The 24,455-nt window shown below is 39.6% G+C and overlaps 1 protein-coding gene across 2 annotated transcripts in view; it reads right to left on the reverse strand.

Moving 5' to 3' along the window:
- The window catches only part of atp13a2 (ATPase cation transporting 13A2), a 71,947-nt gene that overhangs the window by 23,978 nt on the left and 23,514 nt on the right, over positions 1 to 24,455 (reverse strand). Inside the window, exons 1-10 of one of the 2 annotated variants that reach the window (XM_052038957.1) lie at positions 23,930 to 23,982; positions 19,828 to 19,924; positions 19,643 to 19,722; positions 17,820 to 17,897; positions 16,278 to 16,347; positions 14,933 to 15,067; positions 11,051 to 11,117; positions 8,947 to 9,078; positions 2,622 to 2,780; positions 539 to 649 (exon numbers count right to left, since the gene is read on the reverse strand). In XM_052038957.1, the coding sequence (XP_051894917.1) occupies positions 539 to 649; positions 2,622 to 2,780; positions 8,947 to 9,078; positions 11,051 to 11,117; positions 14,933 to 15,067; positions 16,278 to 16,347; positions 17,820 to 17,897; positions 19,643 to 19,722; positions 19,828 to 19,872 (877 nt within the window). In that variant the 5' untranslated portion in view covers positions 19,873 to 19,924; positions 23,930 to 23,982. Of the gene's footprint in view, positions 1 to 538; positions 650 to 2,621; positions 2,781 to 8,946; positions 9,079 to 11,050; positions 11,118 to 14,932; positions 15,068 to 16,277; positions 16,348 to 17,819; positions 17,898 to 19,642; positions 19,723 to 19,827; positions 19,925 to 23,929; positions 24,039 to 24,455 lie in introns of those variants that run through there. The other variant, XM_052038956.1, reaches the window with a different exon arrangement.

Here is a 24,455-nt window from a genome sequence, read left to right on the forward strand (position 1 = left end):
ATATCGGTATCACTTTAGTTCCCAGACTGAAAGCATAGCATTTACAGATGGTTTCCTTGCACTTAAGCAATTAAATCTGGTGCCCAGAATCTCAAGATTCATCAATTCTACTGCCAGGATAAGGAAGCGAGATGTGATAAATTCACAGATACCAGCTTTGTGGAAGCTGTGCCATTAAAATATGGGATACTTCTATTCATGTAGGGCAATTCAATCAGAAAGTATACAGCAGGCGAGGCAGCATTTGTATAGAGAGAAACTTAGTCACTGTTACAGAACTGATGAAGGGTCATTGATCTGAAATATTGACTCTGTTTCTCTCTCCATAGATGCTGCCTTGCCTGCTGAGTATTTTGGTTTTGTTTCAAATTCTCAACATCTAGGTTTGGCTTCAATAAATTGTTACTGCCTTGCACTTTCCATCTGGTATTTAGCAAGGGTGAGTACATGCCACATGTTTTCTCACAGAAGGAAATAGAGAGTCATAATTGTATAGACAAAGGCACAATTATTCCCCACAGTAAAAAGAAACACTTACCGAGTATTCCAAGAAAGATAATGAACTTCATTGCATCTTTGTAGAACTTAAATCCCAAAGGTTTGGGATACAGAATAGAACTGATCAATTCTCCTTTACAAGTGCAAAAGCCTGCAGAGAAAGATATACAAGGAATTAACCATCTAAACTCTTGAAGAAAAACTGCACAAAGCTAACAACAGAGGACAATGCCCTGACAACACTGGTTTACAAAATACAGATGCTCCATTTGAAAGCCAGTATTCACACATGCCAATTCTGGTATCAGAGCTGAACAACCGTCTTTTCCAACTTTCCTCGCTATCAGCAAAAATTTTAATTCAATTCAATAAAGCAATAACCCACATTGCTGCCTTAGTAAGTTGACTTAGTACGGCAATAAGCATGTCTAGTGCCCCAGATAGGACAAATGAAAGCTATCAAACATTACAAGAATCAGAGCCACCAACCCTGTTCCTTACTCTGGTCCTTTGACTACAGAATCCAGACTTTGCCACAAATCCTTCTACAGGTTACTATAACTTTGAAATATATTTCAATGAACAACATAAGAAATAGGAGCCGGAGTAGGCCATCTGGCCCGTTGAGCCTGCTCCACCATTCAATAAGATCATGGTTGATCTGTCTGTGGAGTCAGACCCACTTACCTGCCTTTTCCCCATAACCCTTAATTCCCCTACTATGCAAAATTCTATCTAACTCTGTCTTAAATATATTTAATGAGGTAGCCTCTACTGATTCCCTGGGCAGAGAATTCCACAGATTCACTACTTTTTGGGAAAAGCAGTTTCTCCTCATCTCCGTCCTAAATCTATTTCACCAAATCTTGAGGCTACATCCCCTAGTTCTAGTCTCACCTACCAGTGGAAAAAATCTTCCTGCCTTTATTTTATCTATCCCTTTCATAATTTTCTACGTTTCTATAAGATCCCCTCTCATTCTTCTGAATTCCAGCAAGTATAGTCCCAGGCGTCTCAATCTCTCCTCATAAGCTAACCCCCTCATCTCCGGAATCAACCTGGTGAACTTCCTCTGCACCGCCTCAAAAGCCAGTATATCCTTCGTCAAGTAAGGAGACCAGAACTGCACACAGTATTCCTGGTATGGCCTCACCAGTACCCTGTACAGTTGCAGCATAACCTCCCTGCTCTTAAATTCAATCCCTCCAGCAATGAAGGCCAACATTCCATTTGCCTTCTTGATAACCTGTTGCATCTGCAAACCAACCTTTGTGTCATTCATGCACAAGCACTCCCAAGTCCCTCTGCACAACAGCATGCTGCAATCTTTCACCATTTAAACATGTCCTCACTGGAGGCAGAATCAGCTCTTTAAAAAAATGATTGTAGGGTCTATTCACATTTCGTCCTGAAGATAAATGCACTTTAATCCTTAAAATTAGCTTTTCTGATAAGTAAACCTAAAAATTACAGGTATTCACCCATTCTTTATCTGATACACTCACCATTATACAATTCCTGCTTGAAAGCAATACAAGAGGAAACACAACCCAAGCCTTTGCCTTACACATTCCTCTCAGCCCATCATAGGCTTTTGCTTTTGTTAGTTCCTCATTATCAGCCTCACCACTTTCTTTCCCCATGGCGTATTTGCTTATACATTATTAGAGTTCTAACTTCTTCCAGCTTTGATGAACAGTCATCACTTGAAACATTAACCTGCTTCTCTCCTGGTAGGTGCTGCTTGAGCTGCTAATTACTTCTTGCATTCTGCCCAAACCACATGGAGATTTGGTATGATTCATACACCTTCCTTCATTTATCCTCCCTCCACTTTGAAGCCAGCAGTTTCAGAGGGAAGCCCTGTATTATCAAATTCCAGGCTACTTACTGGCACCTTTTAGAGGTAGTCCCTCGATCATATTATTTTTGATTGGACAACAAATTTTATGGTACTATTAAATAATGTTTTTGTGGGCTATGTACAATCTGGGGTATAGCATGGCAAATTCTTGTGACACCATTAACCATCAGATTAAAATCTTTTTCTTAGTTTTACCCAACTAGTATCACTGCACTCTTATTCTGGTTTTATCAGGCCTCTGGTTCTGTCCAATCAGTACCTGTTCTCACTACCACAGCCAAAACTTGTTGATCCATGCTGTAGCTCTTTGACTGTACAACCTGAGTTCCACAGAAAAGTGTGTGCCGTTTGTGTTCTTCAGAAGAATAGATCACATCTTGAACAGGTAGAGGTGTCTTCATCACTGGTACACTCTCACCTGGCAAAATATCACACAATAATAGTTATTTTTGTTGCATTCCTTTTTGAAACATTCTTACAACACACAATTCCTCATTCTATCAGTGTAGGTTATCCTAATCAGAATCAGTGAGAAGGCCAATCAGCCCCTTGAACCTATTCTGCCATTCAATAGGATCACCCATAATCTCATCTCTCAGTACCACTTTCCTGTCCAATCTACATAGCCCCAATTCCTGCAGTGTCCAAAAATGCATTGATTTCAGCCTTAAGTATACTCAATGGCTGAGTACTTCAAGAAAGAATCCCCGACCACTTACAACATAAGAATGTAGGAAATAGGAATAGGCTATCCAACTCTTGAGCCATTCATCATAATCATTCCTCATTCAACCTCAGTACCATTTTCTAGCTCTATTTCCATATCTCTGGACTTTTTTTTATTGTCCAGAAATCTATCAATCTCTGTTTGGAATAAACATAATGAATCAACCTCCACAAGTCTTTGGGGTAGACAATTCCAAAGGTTCACTAACTTCGGAGTGAAAAAATTTCTTCTCTTCTCAGTCCTAAACAATCCCTGATTCTGAAATTGAGTCCCCTTGTTCTAGATTTCTCAGCCAAGGGAATCATCCTCTCTCCTAATCTATCAAGTCCTTCAAGAATGTTGTATGTTCCAATGAGATCTTCCCTCTTTCTTCTCAATTCTAGAGAATACAGTTCCAGTCTAATCAATCTCTTCTTCTACAGCAAACCCGCTGTTCCTGGAACCAGCCTAGTGAACCTTTGCTGCAATCCCTCTAAGACAAGTACTTCCTTTCTTAGGCATGGTGACTAAAATTGTACAGATGTGACCCCAGCAAGGCCCAACACAATTCCAGTATGGCTTTCTTACTCCTGCACTCAAATTTTTCATAATAAAGGTGAACATTCCATTTGCCCTCTTAATTCCTTGCTGCACCTACATTTTGACCTTCAGTGACGTGTACAACCACGCCTAGGTCGCTTTGAAAATTAAGACTAATCCATTCTGTTACGTGCACTGACGTGAATAAGTTCATATCTTTTGCATTGTATTCCATATACCTTTAGAGCCTCTATGTTCTCCTCTGTACTCAGTAGTTCAGTATAATCAGCATTCTTAGAAATATGATATTTGGTCCAAAAATATTTAGTACAGTACAAGACTTAAACTATGAATGGTAGGGCACAATGGAGTGTTGTGGAACAGAGGGATCTAGGAGTATAAGTGCATAGTTCATTGAAAGCGGCACCACAGGTAGACAGGGTGGTGAAAAAGGCGTTTAGCACACTGGCTTTCATCAGTCAGGGCATTCAGTATAGGAGTTGGGACATTAAGTTGCAGTTGTACAAGTTGTTGGTGAGGCCACACTTGGAGTACTGCGTACAGTTTTGGTCACCCTGTTATAGGAAAGACATGGTTATACTGGGAAGAGTGCAGAAAACATTTACGAGGATGTTGCCAGGACTAGAGGGCCTGAGTTATAGGGAGAGGTTGGCCAGGCTAGGTCCAGGTCCTTATTCCTTGGAACGTAGGAGAATGAGGGGTGAGCATAGATAAGGTGGATGGTAACAGTCTTTTCCCCAGAGTAGGGGAATCCAAAACTAGGAGGCATAGATTTAGGGTGAGAGGGGAAAGATTTAAAAGGGACCTGAGGGGCAACTTTCTCACACAGAGGGTGGTGAGTATTTGGAATGAGCTGCTGGTGGAAGTGGTTGAGGCAGGTACAATAGTATCATTTAAGAAGCACTTGGATGGGTACATAGAGGGGTTGGGCTTAGAGGGATATAGGCCAAACACAGGAAATTGGGGCTAGCTGGGTGGGTACTGTGATTGGCATGGACTTGTTGGGCCGTAGGGCCTGTAACCATGCTGTATTGCTCTATGACTCTATGGTCCTCTCAACCAAATTGTTGATATAGATTGTGGAAAGCTTAAGCTTCTTTTATCAATTCTACCAATGACATGCTCAAAGAACTCAAACAGATTAGTCAAACATGATTTTCCTTTCAGGAATGTTTTCCTTGGAATGGAGGTGACAGAGGGGGTATTTGATAGAGAAACTTCCTTCCCTGTACCAGGAGTGTCAAAAACAGGTGGACACAGGTTTAGGCTAACAGGTAAGACGTTTAGTGGGGATCTGAGGAGTTATCCCTCCAGAGTGAGTGGTGGAGGCAGGTACTCTCTAGATGAGCATTTGAATCACCAAGGCAGAGAAGGCCACGGACCAAGTACTGGAGAACAGAATGAGTATGGAGAGGTACTTGGTGATTGGTGTGGACAGGGTGAGCTGAAGAGTCCAGTTTTAGAGTCACAAAGTTGTACAGTGCAGGAATTGGCCCCTCAGCCCAATATGTCCATACCAAACTTTTTGCCCATCTACACTAATCCCATTTGGTCCCCATCCTTCCATGTCTTGCCTATTTGTGCCCGCCTACAAGTCTCTTAAACAGTATCTGACTCCATCATCTCCTCAAGCAGCAACATCAACCACCAACTTTCCCCTCAAATCCTCCTTCCTGTCACCTTAAACCTATGCTGTCTTGTTTTTGATGCCTCTACCATGGGAAAATGATTCTATCTATCCCTCTTATAAGTTTATATACATCTATTAGGTCACACCTCAGCTTCCTTCGCTTTAGGGAAAACGCACCCAGCCTATCTGATCTCTCGCAAGTCCTCCAATCCAGGTAACATTCTGGTGAATGTCCTCTGAACTCTCGGCAATGCAAATACATCCTTCCTACAGTGTGGCTCTAGGACTGTGCTTTGTGCTATGTGACTGTGAAACATGCATAGTCATGGGGAGAACAGGCAAACCCCAGACAGACGGAACCAAACGTCAGGATCAAACTAGGCTGCTGGGCTGTGAGGCAGCAGCACTACCTGCTGAGCCATCCACCAAACATGCCAAAACAAAGTAGCTCACTTTAAACTAGGCACACAAAGTCTTCCAGACTTAACTCTGTATTCAACAAGTTCAGATTATCAGCCGCTGTATCTCATGTTTCCAATATTTAGTTTTTGTTCATCTCTCCTCCTCCAGTAATTTCAAATGTTATTTCTCACCTCCTGTTTCCTCCTCACCCAAACATAGCTTTTATTACTCATTAACCTTACCACTCTCTCTCACCTCCATGTCATATTCAATCCGTCCCTATCTCCATTCCCTCACATACCTTCCCTTTTGTTTTCAACTTAAACTTTGCTTCCTTTCTAATGTTTTCCCCACACTGATAAAAATAGTCCTCAACCTTAAGCGTCAATTCTATTTCTCCTTCCAGATAGCTGCTGAGCATTTCTAGCATTTTCTGTAACAAGTTGAATGATGAGGAGATGCCAGCCAAGTGAAGCTGCAAAACAGGATGAAGTGTATGCTAAATAGCAAAAACAGAATACACCGACAGCAATGTACAATCTTACAGCTTAATAGATCAGATCAAAGATCTGCAATCCTAAAACGCTGAGTCATGAATGGTAGTGGACAATTAAACTGCCCTTTAATAGAAAGTGCTGGAAACATGCAGATCAGGCAGTGTCTGTGGAAGCAGAAACAAAGTTTGTGCTTCATGTCAAAGACCAGTTGTTAGAAAGATCTTCAACTCTGTTCCCTTTCACAGATACTGCCAGACCTATCAATTGCTTCCAGCAGTTTCTTTTTATTTCAGGTTTCCAGCATCTGCAGTTTTTTTCCATTTTTGCACATCAATACCAAGATTCTACTTTGTTCTATTGTTTTGAACTTGCCCTTTAAATCTAACACTCTATCCTCATACAAACCCTCCTCCCACAGCCCTTCACCCCTGCCTTCCCAACTTTCATCAGAACATTGGTTCCAACCCTCATCCAAACAGAACAGCTGTCTCACCATCCAGTACTGGTGCCAGTGTCCCATGAACCCAATCCCTGGTCACCAAGCCAACTCTCTAATCTTTCAATAGGACTAAAAAGATCACTCAAATTGGATAAATTACTTGGTTGTGTCCAGGGGCAGGCATGGAGGTGTAACGGTTAGTGCAACGCTATTACAGTGCCAGCAACCTAGGTTCAATTCCAGCCACTGTAAGGAGTTTGTATGTTCTCCCTGTGTCTGCATGGGTTTCCTCCGGGTGCTCCGGTCTCCTCCCACATTCCAAAGACGTACAGGTTAGGAAGTTGTGGGCATGCTATGTTGGTGTCGGAAGCGTGGCGACACTTGCGGGCTGCCCCCAGAACACTCTACGCAAAAGATGCACTTCACTGTGTGTTTCGATGTACATGTGACTAATAAAAATATCTTATCTTAATATGGGTTTACAGGAGATAACATGCTGCACCCCCCTTTTTCTTAAATTCTCTTCTCAATTCAGTTCCCCATACATTCCCTTTCAAAGGTCCATAAGAACGATTCTCTAATCATTCTTTTAGCTTTCACCCACCCACTTTTCCCCCAGGTTTCCTTCCAGAAGTGCTACAGATGTGCAAGCTGCTTATAAACCTCATTCCTAAAGTCCATCAAACTTAATTGGCATTGCCCTCTCTCAATACTTCAGAAGCCACTATGGAAGAGAAAAACAATTAACAAGGCGCAAGCACTCCAAATCAGTGAATGATGGGAGTGGAGGGCCCAAAGAAGAATGAGGAACTGACAACAGTTAACATAAATTTCATCAGCTTTCACTCATTTCTACAAACACAAAAAGCAGAAAAACTAAAAAAAAATGTTACAATGCTTGAATTAGGGCAGGGTGATGTACGAACAAACCAAAGCCAGCTTCCTCTTGGCAGAGATACAGAAGTAAGGAAAAATATTCAAACACAGCTTACATTACCAGTCGGCCAATTTTGCTAGGCAAATGCTTTTTACAAGGCCTGGGGATTATCAATGCACAAGCAGAATTAACTCCATTTGTCTTTTATTAGGCTGATAGATTGAAAAATGCACATTCAGCTAGTCGCAATGCAATATGTTGCTCTGAGATGATTACCTAGCATTGTCTAGAATGATACAGATCTGCTAGTATGCCAGGCCTGGAGAAACTGTTGGAGCTACCACATCCCAATTTAGTGGGCTCAGATAAATGTTTCAAGGATTACAAGTGCAACCTTCAAAAGTGCCTTGCTTAACTACAGCAGGGGAGTCTCAAGGGGAAACTGAAAAAGACAGAGAGAGAGAGAGAGCAGGAATGAGCTCAAGAGACTAATGGACAGCTTGAGAAAGAGAGACCCATAAGGACCATTAATCATTCTAACCAATCAAACATGATATTTAAGTAACAAAAGCAAATAAACTGCAGATGCTGGAAATCTGAAACAAAAATGCCGTGTACACTTCTAATTAGGGATTATCTGTGGAAAGAAAAACAGAGTTAAGTTACAGGTCAATGATATTTCATCAGAACTGGCCATGTCTGTAAGGTGGAAACTATGAAAGATTGTGATACAAATGCTGGTGGTACTGGCCTAAAGCACTGAAGGTAAATTGAAGAGAGAGTAAAGGAGTATTGGAACTGAGCTATATACCCTACAGTTCCAGCAATTTTTTCTGCTTTTCTCATTTCAACTCAGGTGCAATTAATAAGCCTTCACCATTCCTCAGCCAGCACCACCAGTATTTGCATCAGTCTCTATTGGTTTTCATCCAAGCACTGACATTTCCTTTGTAGTACGCCTTTTGCCATTCTACGCAACTTAAAAAAAACTTATTTTCTAACTTTGCTAGTTCTGATGAAAAATTATCGACTGAAATATCAACTCCGTTACTCTTTCCACAGATACTGCCTGACTTGCTACAAAATTCCAGCATTTTTTGCTTTTAAGGTAAATTGGATGCAATTAGAAGTCAGGACCATTGATCCGAAGACATTGGTTTTAATTCAACCTTGGTAGCTGGGAAAGTTAAATTCAAACAATTAAATTAGTCTGGAGTAAATCAATAACAGTGACTATGAAGCTGCTGAGTTGTCATAAAACCCATCTCATTCAATAATGTCCTACAGGGAAAAATATGATTGAAAATAGAGCCACATCCACAGCCTAAAACAAAAAATTAAGAAAAATCTTGCTCAAACATGAAAGATAGTAATAGGTGAGACAACCAGAAGATGACCTGGGGAGCCATAGACTCAATCAGCTTCTTCAGGAGGGCAGGGGGATAAAAAAACTGGTTCTGTTTGGTTCTCACCTGTAAGCATGCTCTCATTGACCATACACTCTCCGGTTAGAAGTGCTGCATCACATGGAATCTGAATTCCATCTTCAGGGATCACAATGCAGTCACCAGGGACTAAATCCCGAGAATTCACCATTTCCTCTTCTGTTAAAAAAAAGACCAGTAAACTACTTACCAAGAGTACGCAAGACAAACTAGTAAGAACCAATACAAATTTCAAGGATGAGACCAATGGCTAGCCCATTGTCAAAAATTGACTTAATTTACAACCACACATACAAAACACAAGGTTTTCACATTGATTACATGGAAAGAATGTGTAAATAAACACTGCTGTTTAGAAACTAAGCTTAAAGTTATCATACAAGTACATAACATGCTTGTTCCAAGATTCTTTTCTGTGCAAAAATATTCATAACAGCACAGAAAGGAATATGTTCTTGCTGATTTCAAACCACTGAATATCTAATAAAACTGCAAAACCACAAAGCAAAAATAAAAGTGCATAATGAACATTTATAAATATAGTTTGTTAAAATGACAGTAATAACCTCCTCAAAGTAACATTAACTATTCTCTTATTGCTACCTAAGTTCCACTCCATGAAGTATGGGCACAAATGGGAAATGGTGAACTTCTTGTGCTCCAAGCCTTAAACGGCACACCATTTACCAAATCAGGACAGAAAAACCAGTAAGAGAACAACAAGTTCCTACTTATATTGGAACCCTAACAGAGTAGAAAATTCACAAGATGTTTCACTGGAGTGTTAACAAACAAAATAAAACTGACTCAGAGGCTTATAAGGAGATATTAAAGATAAAGGTCAAAGAGATAGTGTTTAAGGAGCATCTTAAAAGTAAGAGTGATGAAGAGGTTTAGGGAGAGAACTACCAACTTCAGACCTTGGCAGCTGAATCAAGACAGTGCAGTGATTACACTTCTGAACACAATGACCCCTGCAATGACAGAATGCAAATATATTGGAGGGGTTTTAGGGTTGGGGAAGATTAGAGGCATAGGGAAAGGTGAAATCATGAAGAACTTTGAAAATTCTCATTCTTTTTTTTAAAATTGAGGTATTTGAAAAGATGTCACACATCAGCGAACAAAAATCATGGATTAACAGGACTCTGGTCAAATGAAAACATGGATAACAAGGAGTGCATTGGAATAGTTGAATCTAGTGGCAAGCATAAATGCTACAGCAGCACTTGAGCCAGGGCAGGGGTGGAAGTGGAAAAAAGATAACTTTAGTGAATGCTTAGGAAGGAGATTTAATTCAAAAATAACATCAAGATCATGGACAACTTGGTTCAGTTTTGGGGCAAAGCCAAGGGACGGGGACAGATGAAGCCAAGGAAGAGCGAATGAAGTCTATGAAGAGGATTGAAGACGATGGCTTCAGAGCAGCTGTCTGTACACACACACATATATTTTAAAATAATCAACAGGTGACTGCTGTCACTAAGGATAGAGTCCATTACTATTTGATAATGGATTTGGTTGTCACACTCATTAGTTTTCCCTCTCCTCTTCTTCTACAGGTGGTATCTTTTACTGAGATTTAAAATCCACAAATATTCTCACAACCCTTCAGTACATTGCTCATAGATCCAGTTTTGCCCCAACAAGTATTGGCAGATTGCTTAGTCAAGGGGGATAATATAGTTGGTCACATTTTCACTACATTTCAACCATACAAAATTGGCTGTTAAATATTTTGTGATATCTCAAGGTTATGAAAGGTTCTGTACAATTTTTTTTTACAAAAGATACTGACTAGCTATGGTCTAATTAAAATCAAGGGTTAAATTTTGTGTGTGTGTGTGTGTGTGTGTGTGTGTGTGTGTGTGTGTGTGTGTGTGTCTAATGCTCCAACAGTTATCAGTTCACTTAGTGCTGCCATGGGACTTGTAGAAAGCCTTTGTTTCTAAAATTCAATGCTAAATTGGGCAGTATCTTATCCAATAAGTCATGGTGATAAGTCATTAATTGTCTCAGCCACACTTGTTGTTTCTTGAAAAACACTTTTCTACAATTACAAATTATGTAAACAGTCCAGCTCATATACAGTTCCATATGGTACATAAGAATATAAGCATCATTCACTTACCTCCACTATCTCTTCGAACGTGTACATTAAGTGTTAATTTTACCATATTCTGTAGTGTTACACTTTGCTGCATGCAAAGAAAACAGATACAATCAGTGTTGCATCATGAAATTCTTCACTTTCACAGCCTAATTACCACCACATTAACGAATCACAATGTACATTTACTGCCAAAGCCAAATGTACTTCTGATTAGTAAATTAAAAAACATAATAGCCATCATGGTTGGACATATGATCAAGTGCATGTGGATACGTGCACTTTAAACTTCTTAAAGCACTGACTGGGAAATGAAAAATTAAGCACAGATGTTTTCTGATCATTATGAGTGCTCTATTTCTTTGATTACTGAATGGACAAGATGTTTGCCTAGGGAAGGTAGATATACATTTAAGTATCTATGTCCTTCAAAAATAGCTCATGTGGCTAAAACATTATTGTCATAGCTAGTCTGTGTATTGAATAACTATTATGAAAGTAACTGATGATTTCATGCAACAGGATGTAGGTGATAAACCGGGGTGGGAAGCTTTAATCAACAAGCTCAGAGCAAGGACTCGACTCTGATGCTGCAAACTGAATTACTGTCTCATGTCCTGATTTCCAAATCAGCAATTTATATATTTTTAAACACTAAATTTAAAAGAATATCTGCTGATATCTACAATTGCAAAATCTGTTTATCACCATTGCTGTTTTCTAGGATTTCCTATCAGACTGTCAAACCTTCAACTTTATACATCAAAAAGCAGATTGGTAGATAACATTTAAATGCAATTAAAATTTCAAGTAATTTTTAGTGCTATAAACTCCCACTTACTGACATTACCTCCATTCCAGTATTCTAACAGAAGCAACTTTTCTTCTCAAATCTACAAAGCCAATTTTTAAAATCTGTCCATTTCCTAGTTTCTATAAATATTTCAAGTACGTGTCTGCTCTGTCATGTAGCTTTCCTTTGACTACCACAAACTTGCAATATAGATGATATATTCACTTAAATATCTACCTTTAATTTTTTTTCTGTGTAGCTGTGATGCAATACTTTTTGCACAAATCTCTGTGGTTTGTGTTTCAATACAAATCATTCAAGGCAACCAGCATATTAAGTCAACATTGTTCATTATTTTTAAATCGCACCAAATACATTGTTTAGAAGATTCAAACCACCTCAAAAAAAAACTCCTCAAAATTCTGATTCTCAGTGGCATGCCAGAAGTCTGTTCAAATTGCCTTTCTTCATGTGCAATTCTATGTCATCACCTCTCTAACTCTTCGGAGTTCAAATATCAGGCAACTCAGTCCTGTGTGTCAATGGATCTGAAGTGTTAACTATTTCTTTATCCACTCATACTGCTTGACTTGCTGTATATCCTCAGCAATTTTTCTTTTTATTTCAGATTGCCAGCCCCTGCAAGTTTTTGCTTTTCAATTCAATCACATCAGTATTTTGCCCTACTCTTTCACAGATTTTCCCAGTTTGAACCATTGGCTTGATCCTAAATAATGAGCGTTGACAGGTATCACTAGTTTAAGATATATGCAAACTTACGTCATCGAGTCAGAGTTTGACAGAAACGGGCCCTTTGGTCCACCAGGTCCGTGCCGATCTTTTTGCCTGTCTATACTAATCCTATTTGCCTACACTGAGTCTGTATCCTTCTGTGCCTTGCCTATTTAAGTGCATATCTAAATGTCTCTTGAAAGTAGTGAATGTATCCGACTCCACCACCTCATCTGGTAGCAGGTTCTAGATATTTACACACTGTATGAAAAAAAAATTCACCTCAAATACCCTTTAAAATTTCTCACATTTAAAACTCCTTCCTCTCACCATAAACCTATGCCCTCTTGTTTTTGATATGCATATCATGTGGAAAAGGATTCTAACTACCCTACCAATGTCTCATAGAATTTTAAAAACCTCTATCAGGCCACTCCTCAGCCTCTTTCATGTCATGGAAAACAAACCCAGCCCATCAAATCTCTCCCCACAACTAGTGTCTACCAATCCAAGAACCATCTAACCAGTGTTTAGTAAATTTGCAACACAATGTTCTAACTTTTATATTCTGTGCCTTGACCTAGGAAGGCAAGCATGCCATTTGCCTTCTTCACCATTCCATCTACCTGTGTTGCCACTTTCAGGGAACTAGGGGCATGAACCCCAAGGCACCTCTGTTCATCAACATTCCTTAGTACCCTACCATTTATTGTACATGTCCTACCCATATATAACTTCCCAAAATGAATCATCTCACATTTGTTGGGATTAAATTCCATCTGCTGTAGGCTTAGACAACTTCCCTCATTAGGCACACCACCAACTTGTGTCATTCATAAACATACTCATCATACCTCTTACATTCACATCCAAGTTGTTAATATATATCACAAACAACCAGATCCCAACAGCAATCCCTGCAGCACACTACTCATCACAGACTTCCAACCAGAAAAGCATCCTTCCACCTTTACCCTCTGTTTCCTATCACCAAGTCATTTTTGGATCCAATTAGTCATCTCACCTTGGATCCCAAGTGCCTTAAAGTTCTGGACCTGATAACTTCGTCAACTGCCTTACTAAAGTCCATACAGACAATGTCTATTGCCCTGACTTCATTAATCTTCTTAGTTACCTCCTCAAAAAGCTCAATCAAATTACTGAGGCAGAATTTCCCCTGCACAATGCCATGCTTACTGTCCCTGGTCAGCCCCTGCCTTTCCAAATACTATCCTATCCCATAGGATTTTCTCCAAAATTTTCCCTACTACTGGCTCACTGGGCTGTAGTTACCTGGCTTAGTCCCTGCTGCCCTTATGTAAATAAAAGAATAACATTAGTTCTCCTCCAGTCTTCTGGCACCTCATCTATGGCTGACAAAGATGCAAAAATGCATCTCCTCCTTTGCCTCCCATAGCAACCTGAGATAAATCTCATCCAGCCCTGGGGATTTAGGGTTAGGGTTAGTAATGGCTAACTCAAACCAAGATGCAATAACAATAAAGATTTAGTACAACAGCAAAACCCTCATTCTCTTGGATTATTTTAAAACAGTTGATTTGGTTTTCAACCACATAATCTCATCGACTTTTCTGTGGAAGTTTCAACAAGCTAGAAAACGTCACTTAGTGCTGTCAACCTGGAGTTGTTATTCAAGGGACATGGTCCACAACTGTTTATTAAATATACAGCATAGACTACAATGTGCCAGAGGCACCTTATTGTTATCCCACTCCCAATCCCCTTTTCTACACAAGTTACAGGGCAATTTATTCCAACTACTGTTGAAAGAGCAGGAACATTTAATTCCCTTCCCTACATTTATTCTTTACCTGCTCTATGTTACTGGACTGTAGATTTAGATAGCTAATACACTTTCAATGAAAGTCTAATTCTTACCTTAAATTGTCTCAAAACATCTGACTGCATAAGGATACAACATTAAAAAAGGCTGACAAGTACTTCTACACCTCAATACTTGTCAGTACTTTTAAAGAGTTTGTGGAACATGGGATCTGAGAAACTGGTATATTTCTCCTTCCATTGCACACAGTACAAACTTACACTTATATTATACACTTATAATTTACCAACAAATAGAGTTAATACCTCATTTTCATGCACAATACCTTATGAAAAACATTACAAGCAATTTAAATAAATAGTGGGTTAATTAACTGCATGAAAACCATCAAAATATTCTATAAATTGGTAGAAATTTATCAAATATCCTCAAGCTGCCATTTGCTGATGTAACCTAGCTTTTACGTTTCAAGTTTAAAACAACATGAAGACATCAAAATCATTTTATTTCCAGCAGCAGAGCTCAGATCCTCCACACAGTGGCAACTTCTGTTACTTGCTCCTTAATGATGTACCTTGTGCGTCTGGTATAGGGATATACTGATGGATATAACCGAGATGAACAAGATACACCCTGCATAGTAATAATACTCCTCAGTGATCCAAAGTATAATACTGAAAATCTGGAAAATGTAGAAAGGATTCAGGATCTGGAACAGAAAAAAAAGAGTTCAAACTTAGAATTGATAAACATATTACAATTAGAAACAGTGAACTAAACTGCATCATTCTTATAGGATAATAGAGCTGGGCTCCCTTTCCTTTACTCATTATTTTTCCCTTTACTTCCACAATTCAAAATGCCAATTTACATTGCATTTCATTTGTTCTTGAGTACCTAACCAAATGGTATATCTGGACTGTGAACATCTGCAAGGTCATTTACTTTGACAGCTGAGTTCAAGCTCTTCATTGTACAGTAGTGTAGCGGTTAGCGTAACACTTTACAGCGCCAGCAACCTGGGTTCAATTCCGGCTGCTGTCTGTAAGGAGTTTGTACGTTCTACCTGTGTCTGCGTGGGTTTCCTCCGGGTGCTCCGGTTTCCTCCCACATTCCAAAAACGTATGGGTTAGGAGCTGTGGGCATGCTATTTTGGCGCTGGAAGCGTGGCGACACTTGCGGGCTGCCCCCAGAACACTCTACGCAATAGATGCATTTCACGTGTGTTCCGATGTACATGTGATTAATAAAGAAATCTTATTTTCCACATGCACGCAAGCATACACAGAGAGCGCATGGGAACAATGATCAAGTACAGTAACTTTATACCTTCTCCATTGCAAGTGCAAAGCTAATTTAGTAGCCCTTCTGTTATATAAGATCAAATAACACAGCACTGACAAGGGGTGAAGCTGGACTCTTCCTATTTATGCTCAGACACACACTGTACGACACCTTCATGCATTTGGTCCAAGCTATCAGGATGAAAGAAACCCTGGTTTCTCAAATTAAAATTACATCAGATTTCAATAAAGGAAGCATTTACTTTTGAGTAAGGATTTTCTCTTCACCCTGAAAGTTTTTGTCCCTCCATTTAATGGGAAAGAGTACCTCTAACAGTAGAAGGGTATTTCCTCTTTACAACCAACAACCAAGTACTGCAGTAGTGGAAACTTGGCTGTTTTTCTTCCTCCTCTGTAGTGAAAATATCATCATCTGAATCTGGATGATGAATGAATTCTGGACCCCACTATTGAACTACATTAATGAATTCTGGGCCACTATTCTCCTGCTTTGGAATTCTAATTCCATACATCAGCAAGTCACAGCACAATGATTAAGATGCTCATTTTACAATCTACCCAACCCAAAAAAACTCACTCTCTTCTATGGAAAAAAACAGGCCCATTTCAACTCACCTCTTCTACTAGTAGTGTGAAGTATGATTTTACAAGCACCTCAATCACGTTTGGTCCATACACCTGTCTTCTGCAAGTAAAACAAATAAATTACAGCAAACCAGCAGAGCCTAACTTTTGCCAAGGCAATTCTTACAGATAGCAGTATCTTTCAGGTATAGCTCACATGCAAGTATGGACAATGAATGTTAGCAATTCATTCATCCGAGAAGCATATCACTTCCAAGTCTAATCCTGTTCTCTCATGCTTCACTCACACATATTTTCTAGCTGAGGGTGTTAAGCGATGACTGGGTATTGAAATCCTGGCTTATTTTCTGTGCTGTAGTACATGGATAATGAGAACAACTGTAGCACTTCAAAGAGTCAACTGAAATGTTCATATCTGACGTAGATAGATTTCAGTTCAGTAATGGTATCAAGGGATATGGAGAAAAAGCAGGCGACTGTAGCTGAAATACAGATCAAATGTAACAGAATCACTTGACATATTCCAACAGGTACCCAATCAGATATTAGCTCACTCGACACAGGCTGATGATTGAGTATTCATTTTTTGAAAAAGTATCTTCCTCCCTTTGCATAGATTGCAGACAACTACTAAATAGTAATCCCAGCATTCCTTGGTATTTATGGTTCAGTACATCAAATATAAGAGGAAAGCATAAAATAAATGATAGGGTCTTTTGGAGCACTGATGTACAGAGGTATCTTGGGGTGCAATCCCATAGCTCCCTGGAAGTGGCAGCACAAATAGATAGGGTGGTGCATAAGGCATACTTGCATTCATCGTCAGGACATTGAGTATAAAAGTCAGGAAGTAATCTTGCAGCTGTATAAAACTTTGGTTAGGCCACATTTGAATTTTTGTGTCCAGTCCTTGTTGCCATATTACAGGAAGAATGTGGAGGCTTTGGAGAGGGTGCAGAAGAGATTCACCAGGATATTGCTTGGATGAACAAGTATGAGCTACAAGAAGACATTGGATTGTTTCCTCTGGAACATCAGAGGCTGAGGGATGACCTGATAGAAGTATATAAAATTATGAGAGGCAAATAGGTTAGATAGTCAGAATCATTTTCCCAGAGTGAGAATGTCAAATACAAGAGGGCATTGCTTTAAGGGGATAGGGGGATAAGGAGATTTATGGGGCAAGTTTTTTTTTGCAGAGCAGGCAGGAGATGAAAGGATTATAGATCATGTGCAGGCAGATGGGATTAGTTTAAATTGGCAGCATGATTGGCACAGACTTCATGGGCCAAAGGCCCTGTTCCTGTGTTGTATTCTTCTCTGTTCTTAATTAGGTAACATCCTAGAAAACAAGGTCCACATTTACTTACGTAGAAACTAAGCTTGCACAGACATTGTTTGAATAACTGTAAGAAATTCCTGTTAATCAGCCACAAGATCATCTGTTATTAAGCCTGAAGGCAAAGTCATGCACCTCCTCAGAGCTTTACCAACTACTTGCTTCCAGGAATATTTTAGCAAAACATTCTATCTATCAGTAACTAGAATTTCTATGATCTGTCAAGGACTTACTTTTTATTTTGGTAGTGCCTGCTGAGTCCCTTCTGTTGTTTGTGAATGTCCTCACACGTCAGTATCTCATCAAGATCACTGAATAGGAAAAACCAATCTCAGTGTTACAAGCCACACACACAACAAAACTTGCATCTATAGAACAAAATTAACAAATGAAAAATGGATAAAGACTCTATAAGGGGAATTAAATAAGGATTTAAAATTCCAAATGTTGGGGCACCAACAAGCAGTGGTGGTCAGCAAGAAAGGGAGCCATGAATAAATGGAACACAGTGAGAAATAGGATGTCAGCAGCAGGTTTTGAAAGAACTTAAGTGTTATAGGAGGTGGGGGTGGAAGATCAGCCATAATATCAGTGAAAAAGGCAAGTACATCGTGAAATTAATGAGAGTTGAAGCAGCAGTGGAAGTGGCTAACAATGGAAATGGAAGTAACCAGTTTTCACAGTGGAACAAACTTGGCAGCACAGCTCCAGTAACCCGAGTTCTCAGCTGCAGTCTGCATGACTATATAGTACTCCAATTTTTTTAAAATATAGTCTTCATGCATGACCTTATTTTGTTCTTATATTCTATGGCACTACCAATAAAGTATCCTGTATGCCTTTTTACTGTCTATCTTCCTACCTTCATGGACACTCTGTACATTATCACACATATTCAATTTTTGTATCATCTGCAAACTAGTACTAAGCCCTGGGAAATCCCACTGCAAATGGCATGGAGTGTGCACATTCTCCCCACTACCACATGGGTTTCCACCCAGGTGCTCAGGTTTCCTTCCACATTAGAAAGATATGCAGGCCGTACAAAAACATGAATATGAGAAAATTCAGCTCAAGATCAAAGAAGGTGGTAAATTTGTAAACAGCCTGAGTTACTGGTTAGGTAAAGAATGTGATCAGCAGCAGGACTACTGAATTTGTGGCCTGGCTTATAAACAACAGCTTTAGTCTCAATGTATTATTGAAGAAGATTGCAGCTCATTCTAGCTATTAGATAAGCAAAGAGATAGTAAATGGGTCCAGGGAGAGAGAAAGAATTAGAGCTGAATTCTAGCTCTAATTCTGAAGCTGACTCTACACCTGTGATGTAGTCACCAAAGAGCAGCATGAGATGGGGGTGAGAAGGGATACAAGAGGAGACCCTTGAAGAATGCTGGAAGTTAACGAAAGGGCAGGAGGAAACACCATGGCTGGAAATTTTCTTGCCATGCTTCTTTTAGACAAGATTATATAGTACTCTAATTTTTTAAAAACATTGTCTTCATGCATGACCTTATATTATTCTTATATTCTATGGCACTACCAACAAAGTATCCTGTATGCCTTTTTACTGTCTATCTTTGTCCCTTCATGGACACTCTGTACATTATCACACATATTCAATTTTTGTATCATCTGCAAACTAGTACTAAGCCCTGGGAAATCCCACTGCAAATAGCCTCCTATTGCTTAAAACACCTGTTGACAATTACCTCTTGCTTCCTGCTGCTGAATCAAATTTAAATTTTACTCATCCAGACAGTCTAACATGCAAAATCTTATCAAGTCCAGAGATTCAATACTTGTCAAAGGTGTTACCTTCAGACTTCCCTCAGTGAATTCAATTGCTACCCTGACACAACCTTCTCTAAACATAACAATGCTGACTGTGTTTCATCTGTCTTTCTAAATGATTTACACTGTTGCTCAAGGGATTTTTCCAGTAATTTTCCATCCATGATATTAGGCTGACTGACCTGTTATTACTCAGTTCAATCCTCTTCCCCTTTTCCAACAACTGGAGGCATATCTGGTGCTCCTACACAAGTTCACCTACCTGAGCTTGCAGAAGCTTCCTTTTTTCTCGATCCAAATGTAGCGTAAACCCTCAAAGGTGAAGTAGCGAATCACACTTTTCTTTTAAGGAAAACATATTTGTGAAGATTAGAAAGTGTCATTGCCTCAAACTATAAGGAACCCTGATCACAGCAATACCATGCTATCCACAACGAAGCTACTTACTGGGATCTGAGTGAGTGTTGGCGCTGAATGAGAAAGGATGCCCATAGATGTTTTACCTTCCACAACAGCTGTTAATTGGGATCAACAAAATTTAATTCTGAAATGCGTCAAAAAAATGTGGCTTAGAAAATACAAATCCACTCTCTACGTGTATAAAGGTTCAAAACCAACTCAACCTTAAACATTTCAAATTCGCATGAATTGTAACCATTCATGCCAGCTTCCTTCGAACTTTTCTCATTAGTTTTAGTTAAGGAAGCAGAGTGGTCTAGTTTGGCCCTTTTTAAGAAAGTATATACTTTACACATCCATTGCTTTTAGAGCTGTTCAGTGGTTTTTAAAAAAGTTAACGTGGTTTTAACACAAGTGTTAAAACAACAATAGAATACCAATATTCTTGAGTGTTCCAATAGAATATATTTTGCCTTTATAATCTCTAATGATGTAATTTTGATATTGTCATGTTCAATTCACTCAACAGGCTTGCACCCACTCAACTTCTTCCAGCTCTAGACCATCAGATCTCTGCATATCCTCAGTTCTGGACTCATGCACATCCCTAATTCATTTTGCCTCACCATTCATGATCCTGTGGTTCATTATCAAGTGCCTTGGTTACATTTCCTACTAAGCTTACACTCCTTAGACAGACTTAGTAGTAAGTGCAATCAAGTTATTTGTGAATGGCTCTAGTTCAGCTGTTTATTAACAATGAATGGGAAATGGGAAAAAAACTATACTGGCTTCTAGAATCGAGAGTCAGGGTGAAACTCCATTTTTCCCAATTTATTCATTCTGGGAATATGCCCATTGCAGGCAAGGTTGGTATTTGTTGCCCAAATCTATTTGGCTTGCAATTTAAAAGAATAGTGTAAGAAGTTCAGGGAAGGAAGAAGGTGCCAGAGGAGAGCAACGAGGAGCGAGGATAAGCAGGTCCGAGGTTGACTACCTCTCATTCTATACCTTTAGGACCATACAAAAGCCTCAGTCAAAATTAATTTTGTCAAACTCAGTCCATGACCCAGGGAATCCTTGAACATAGTCAGGATTCAGAGCAGCCGACTGCTGAATACAGTGCAGAGGATAAGTAGTGAGTTGTTTTTTGCCAATAATGTGCATGAGTATTGCATTAATGTTAATTTTTCTTTGTATTAAGTATATACTTTAACTGCGATAATTGGCAGTCCTAATATTTTTATGTGATAGATACATTACAGTATCTTCTTCTCAGGCAGCCCTTTGGGATTGAGGATAACCTGCTTCCATTTTGCGGGTTCTTGGGTAGCTGGTGAGCTGGTACAGGAACTGCAGACTCATCCACAGATGGGAGGGGCATCAGAAATTACCCACCCATCTAGTTAGCCAGACTGCAGTTTACTTGCTGTGCAAAAAGTAAGAACAAAGTCACAACTTGGTTCTGTTGTCAATACAAAACTGGCACCTCATAGTTGGAAGCATTGGTGGTGTTTCATAGTGGACTGTAATTATTCTTAATATAGGCACTTATTGGCCAAACTAAGCATTTCCAGCTACGATACAATAAAGTGGGATTTATAGCCAAGGGCATTCTATTCAACAGTATGCTGATGCTGAATTCCCTAACTGCTATGACCTTGGGGTAATCAATAACCAGGTTATTCACATTAATACTTTAGCAACAAATGCCGGTCAGAAGCTAAGCATTCTGCAAAGAGTGATCACTTCAACTCCCCAGTGAGTCTTCACAAAGCACAAGTCTAGGGTGTAATGAGATACTTTCAATCTGCCCGGATGAGTGTAATGCCAGCAACATTCAAAGCAATCAGCTGTCTTGAATGACTGTCCATCCACCATTTTAAACATTCATTGCACCACCAGCATCCACAAGGTGCACTGCAGCAACTCACCAAAAGTTTTACAACAGTAACCATCAAAACCCCAATTTTCACCACCTAGAAAGACAAGCAGAATGCACACAGGAACACCACTGCATCTTAAGGTCAGCCTTTGCCATTCCTTGTTCACTACTGGGTCAGAATCCTACAACTCCCTACATCACTACTGGAGTACCTTCATCACAATGATTGCTGCAGTTCCCGACAGCAGTTCACCACCATCTTCTCAGAGAAAGCCAAATCTGAGCAACAAATGCTAGCCTTGGCTTCAATGGTCACATCCCCAGAATTAATAAATCAGGGGAAAAAAAAGGCACCTGCAATCTCACGTCCATAACATTAGAAGATACGAGTAGGACATCTGGCTCTTTCAGCCCAGTTGGCTGTTCATCAAGACCATGGACAATGGAGGATCTTCTCAGTGTCCTTTTCCTTCACTATCTCCTTATCCCTTAATATCCAGAAGTTATCGATCTGTTTTATACAAATTCAATGTCTAAGGCTCAACAGACCAAAGATGCACTGCCCTCTGATTGCAAAAATCTGACCTTATTCCAAGACTAAATCCTGATTCTAGACTCCTCAGCCAGGGGAACATCCTCCCTGCATCTACCCTGTCAAGCCTGTATCATACTTGTAAGTTTCAATGAGATCACCTCCCATTCTTGTACTCAACCTCTCCTTATAGGCAAAGCCACCAGCCCAGTAACCAGTCTAATGGATCTTCACTGCAGTCCCTCTATGGTGTGTATACTTTTTGTTTAGGTAAGGAGACCAAAACTGTTCACAGGTTTCAAGGTGCAATCTCACCATGTCATTTATAACTATAGCAAATTACCTTTACTCAAATCCTCATGGAATCAAGGTCAACATGCCATTTGCCTTCAAAATTGTTAGCTTTCAGTGACATGTGCAAGGACATATAGGTCCCTTTGAATGCCAACATTTCCCAACCTATCACATTTAAAAAGAAACTCTTTTATATTTTGTGCACCAAAGTGGGCAAAATGACATTTTCCACATCATATTCTGCCTGTCATGTTCTTGCCAAGCCAGCTTGTCTTTATCCCCTCAAAGCCTTTTGAGATCCTCCTTCCTTCTCACAATCCCACCCAACAAACTTGTATCACGACAAATGGTTGCTTCAACCAAACTGTCAATATAGACTAAGAATAGCTAGTGCCACGGCACCAAAGCCAGCAGTATCCCACTTGTCACAGTCTGGGCAACCTGAGAAAATCCTGTTTAATTGCACTCTTTACTCTATCAGTTAACCAATTCTCAATCTACGCTAATATACAACTCCCAATATGACCAACTTCCTGCGTAGATCTGATCAAAAGCCTGCCGAAAATCTAAATGCGCCTTATCTACTGGTTTCCCTTTGTCTATTCCACAAGTGACATCCTCAAAGAACTCTTACAGATTAATCAAACATGATTTTCCTTTCATAAATCTGTGCTGACTCTGCTCAATACTAAAGTATTCTGTTATGAGATCCTTCATGGATTCAAGCAATTTTCCTACTACCGATGTTAGGTTAACAGATTGGATAGTTTTCTGTTTTTCCCTTTTTTTAAAAAAATACTGGGGTGATATTTGCTGCCGTCTAACCTGTAGGAATCATTCCAAAATTTTGAAAGATGAAAAACAATGCCTCCATCATTTCTAGAGTCACCACTTTCAAAAATTTGGGATGTAGATCCCTCGGTCCTTTGGGGTTATCAGCATTCAACGTCAATAACATCTCTAGTTTTTTTTTTGCTAATTTCATTCAAATCCTCAGCACCACTAGACACTTGATTCTTCAGTATTACTGCCAGCTTTTTGTCTCTTCTTCCATGGAGATGGACAAAGTATTGCTTTTAATTGTCCTGCTATTTCCTTATTTTCCATGATAAATTCTCCTGTCACTGGCTACAAGACAGCCACATTTGTCCTTGTAGTCCTTTTCTTTTTATGCACCTGCACAGAAGCTCTTACAATCCATTTTTGTTTCTCTCCAGTATACTCTCATATTCTACCTTCCCTCCCATTATCGGGTGTAATGTTTTTTTCTATTTCCCATCCTTCTCTGAATGCTGAATTAGAGGCCATTTATTAGTTAGGGCCAGAGTTTGTTGGGAGCAGGACTGTCACTGGGCAAATGCACATCATATGCAAGCTTTACTTCCTCTTGTGCATATGACTATATGGTTAGTAACATAACACAGTATCTGATCTCCTACCTCCTCCTGCTTCTGTAGTTGAATTGTATCTTTCCAATCATCTTCAAGCACTCCAATGGCCAAAGCAATTTGATTATCATCCCCACTAGGTTCAGCCGATTGTGGAAAACTTCAAAATAGAGGCAAAGAAAAACAAGAGCATTACACTGTGAGCTGGCATACATACTAAAAATTTCATTTAACCTGAAATGGGCAAGTGTTTAAGGCCATGGACGTAGACTTTGGCAGCTAGAACAGCAGATTTCTGCAGTAGTATTAGAACTCTGCAAACCATGCATTCATATATCTCACTGGTAATTAAAGTAGGATTGGACCAGTGAAATTTCCTCTGAATCCATCAATGCAACTTGTCAGAGGAATAACGATGACTTGTTCAATGACAGCAGTTTTCACAAACTGTTAACTCCTGAAAGCCACCTGAAGGTTCACAAAGCTCATCTTCTAAAAGTTCTCCAAACTAATGGCAGAAGGCACAGCCCAGACTAGTTCAAAGTCCGTATACCTCAAGCAGAGTGGAGTGGGGGAT

This window comes from Pristis pectinata, chromosome 26, assembly GCF_009764475.1.
Source record: "Pristis pectinata isolate sPriPec2 chromosome 26, sPriPec2.1.pri, whole genome shotgun sequence".
NCBI lineage: Eukaryota > Metazoa > Chordata > Chondrichthyes > Rhinopristiformes > Pristidae > Pristis > Pristis pectinata.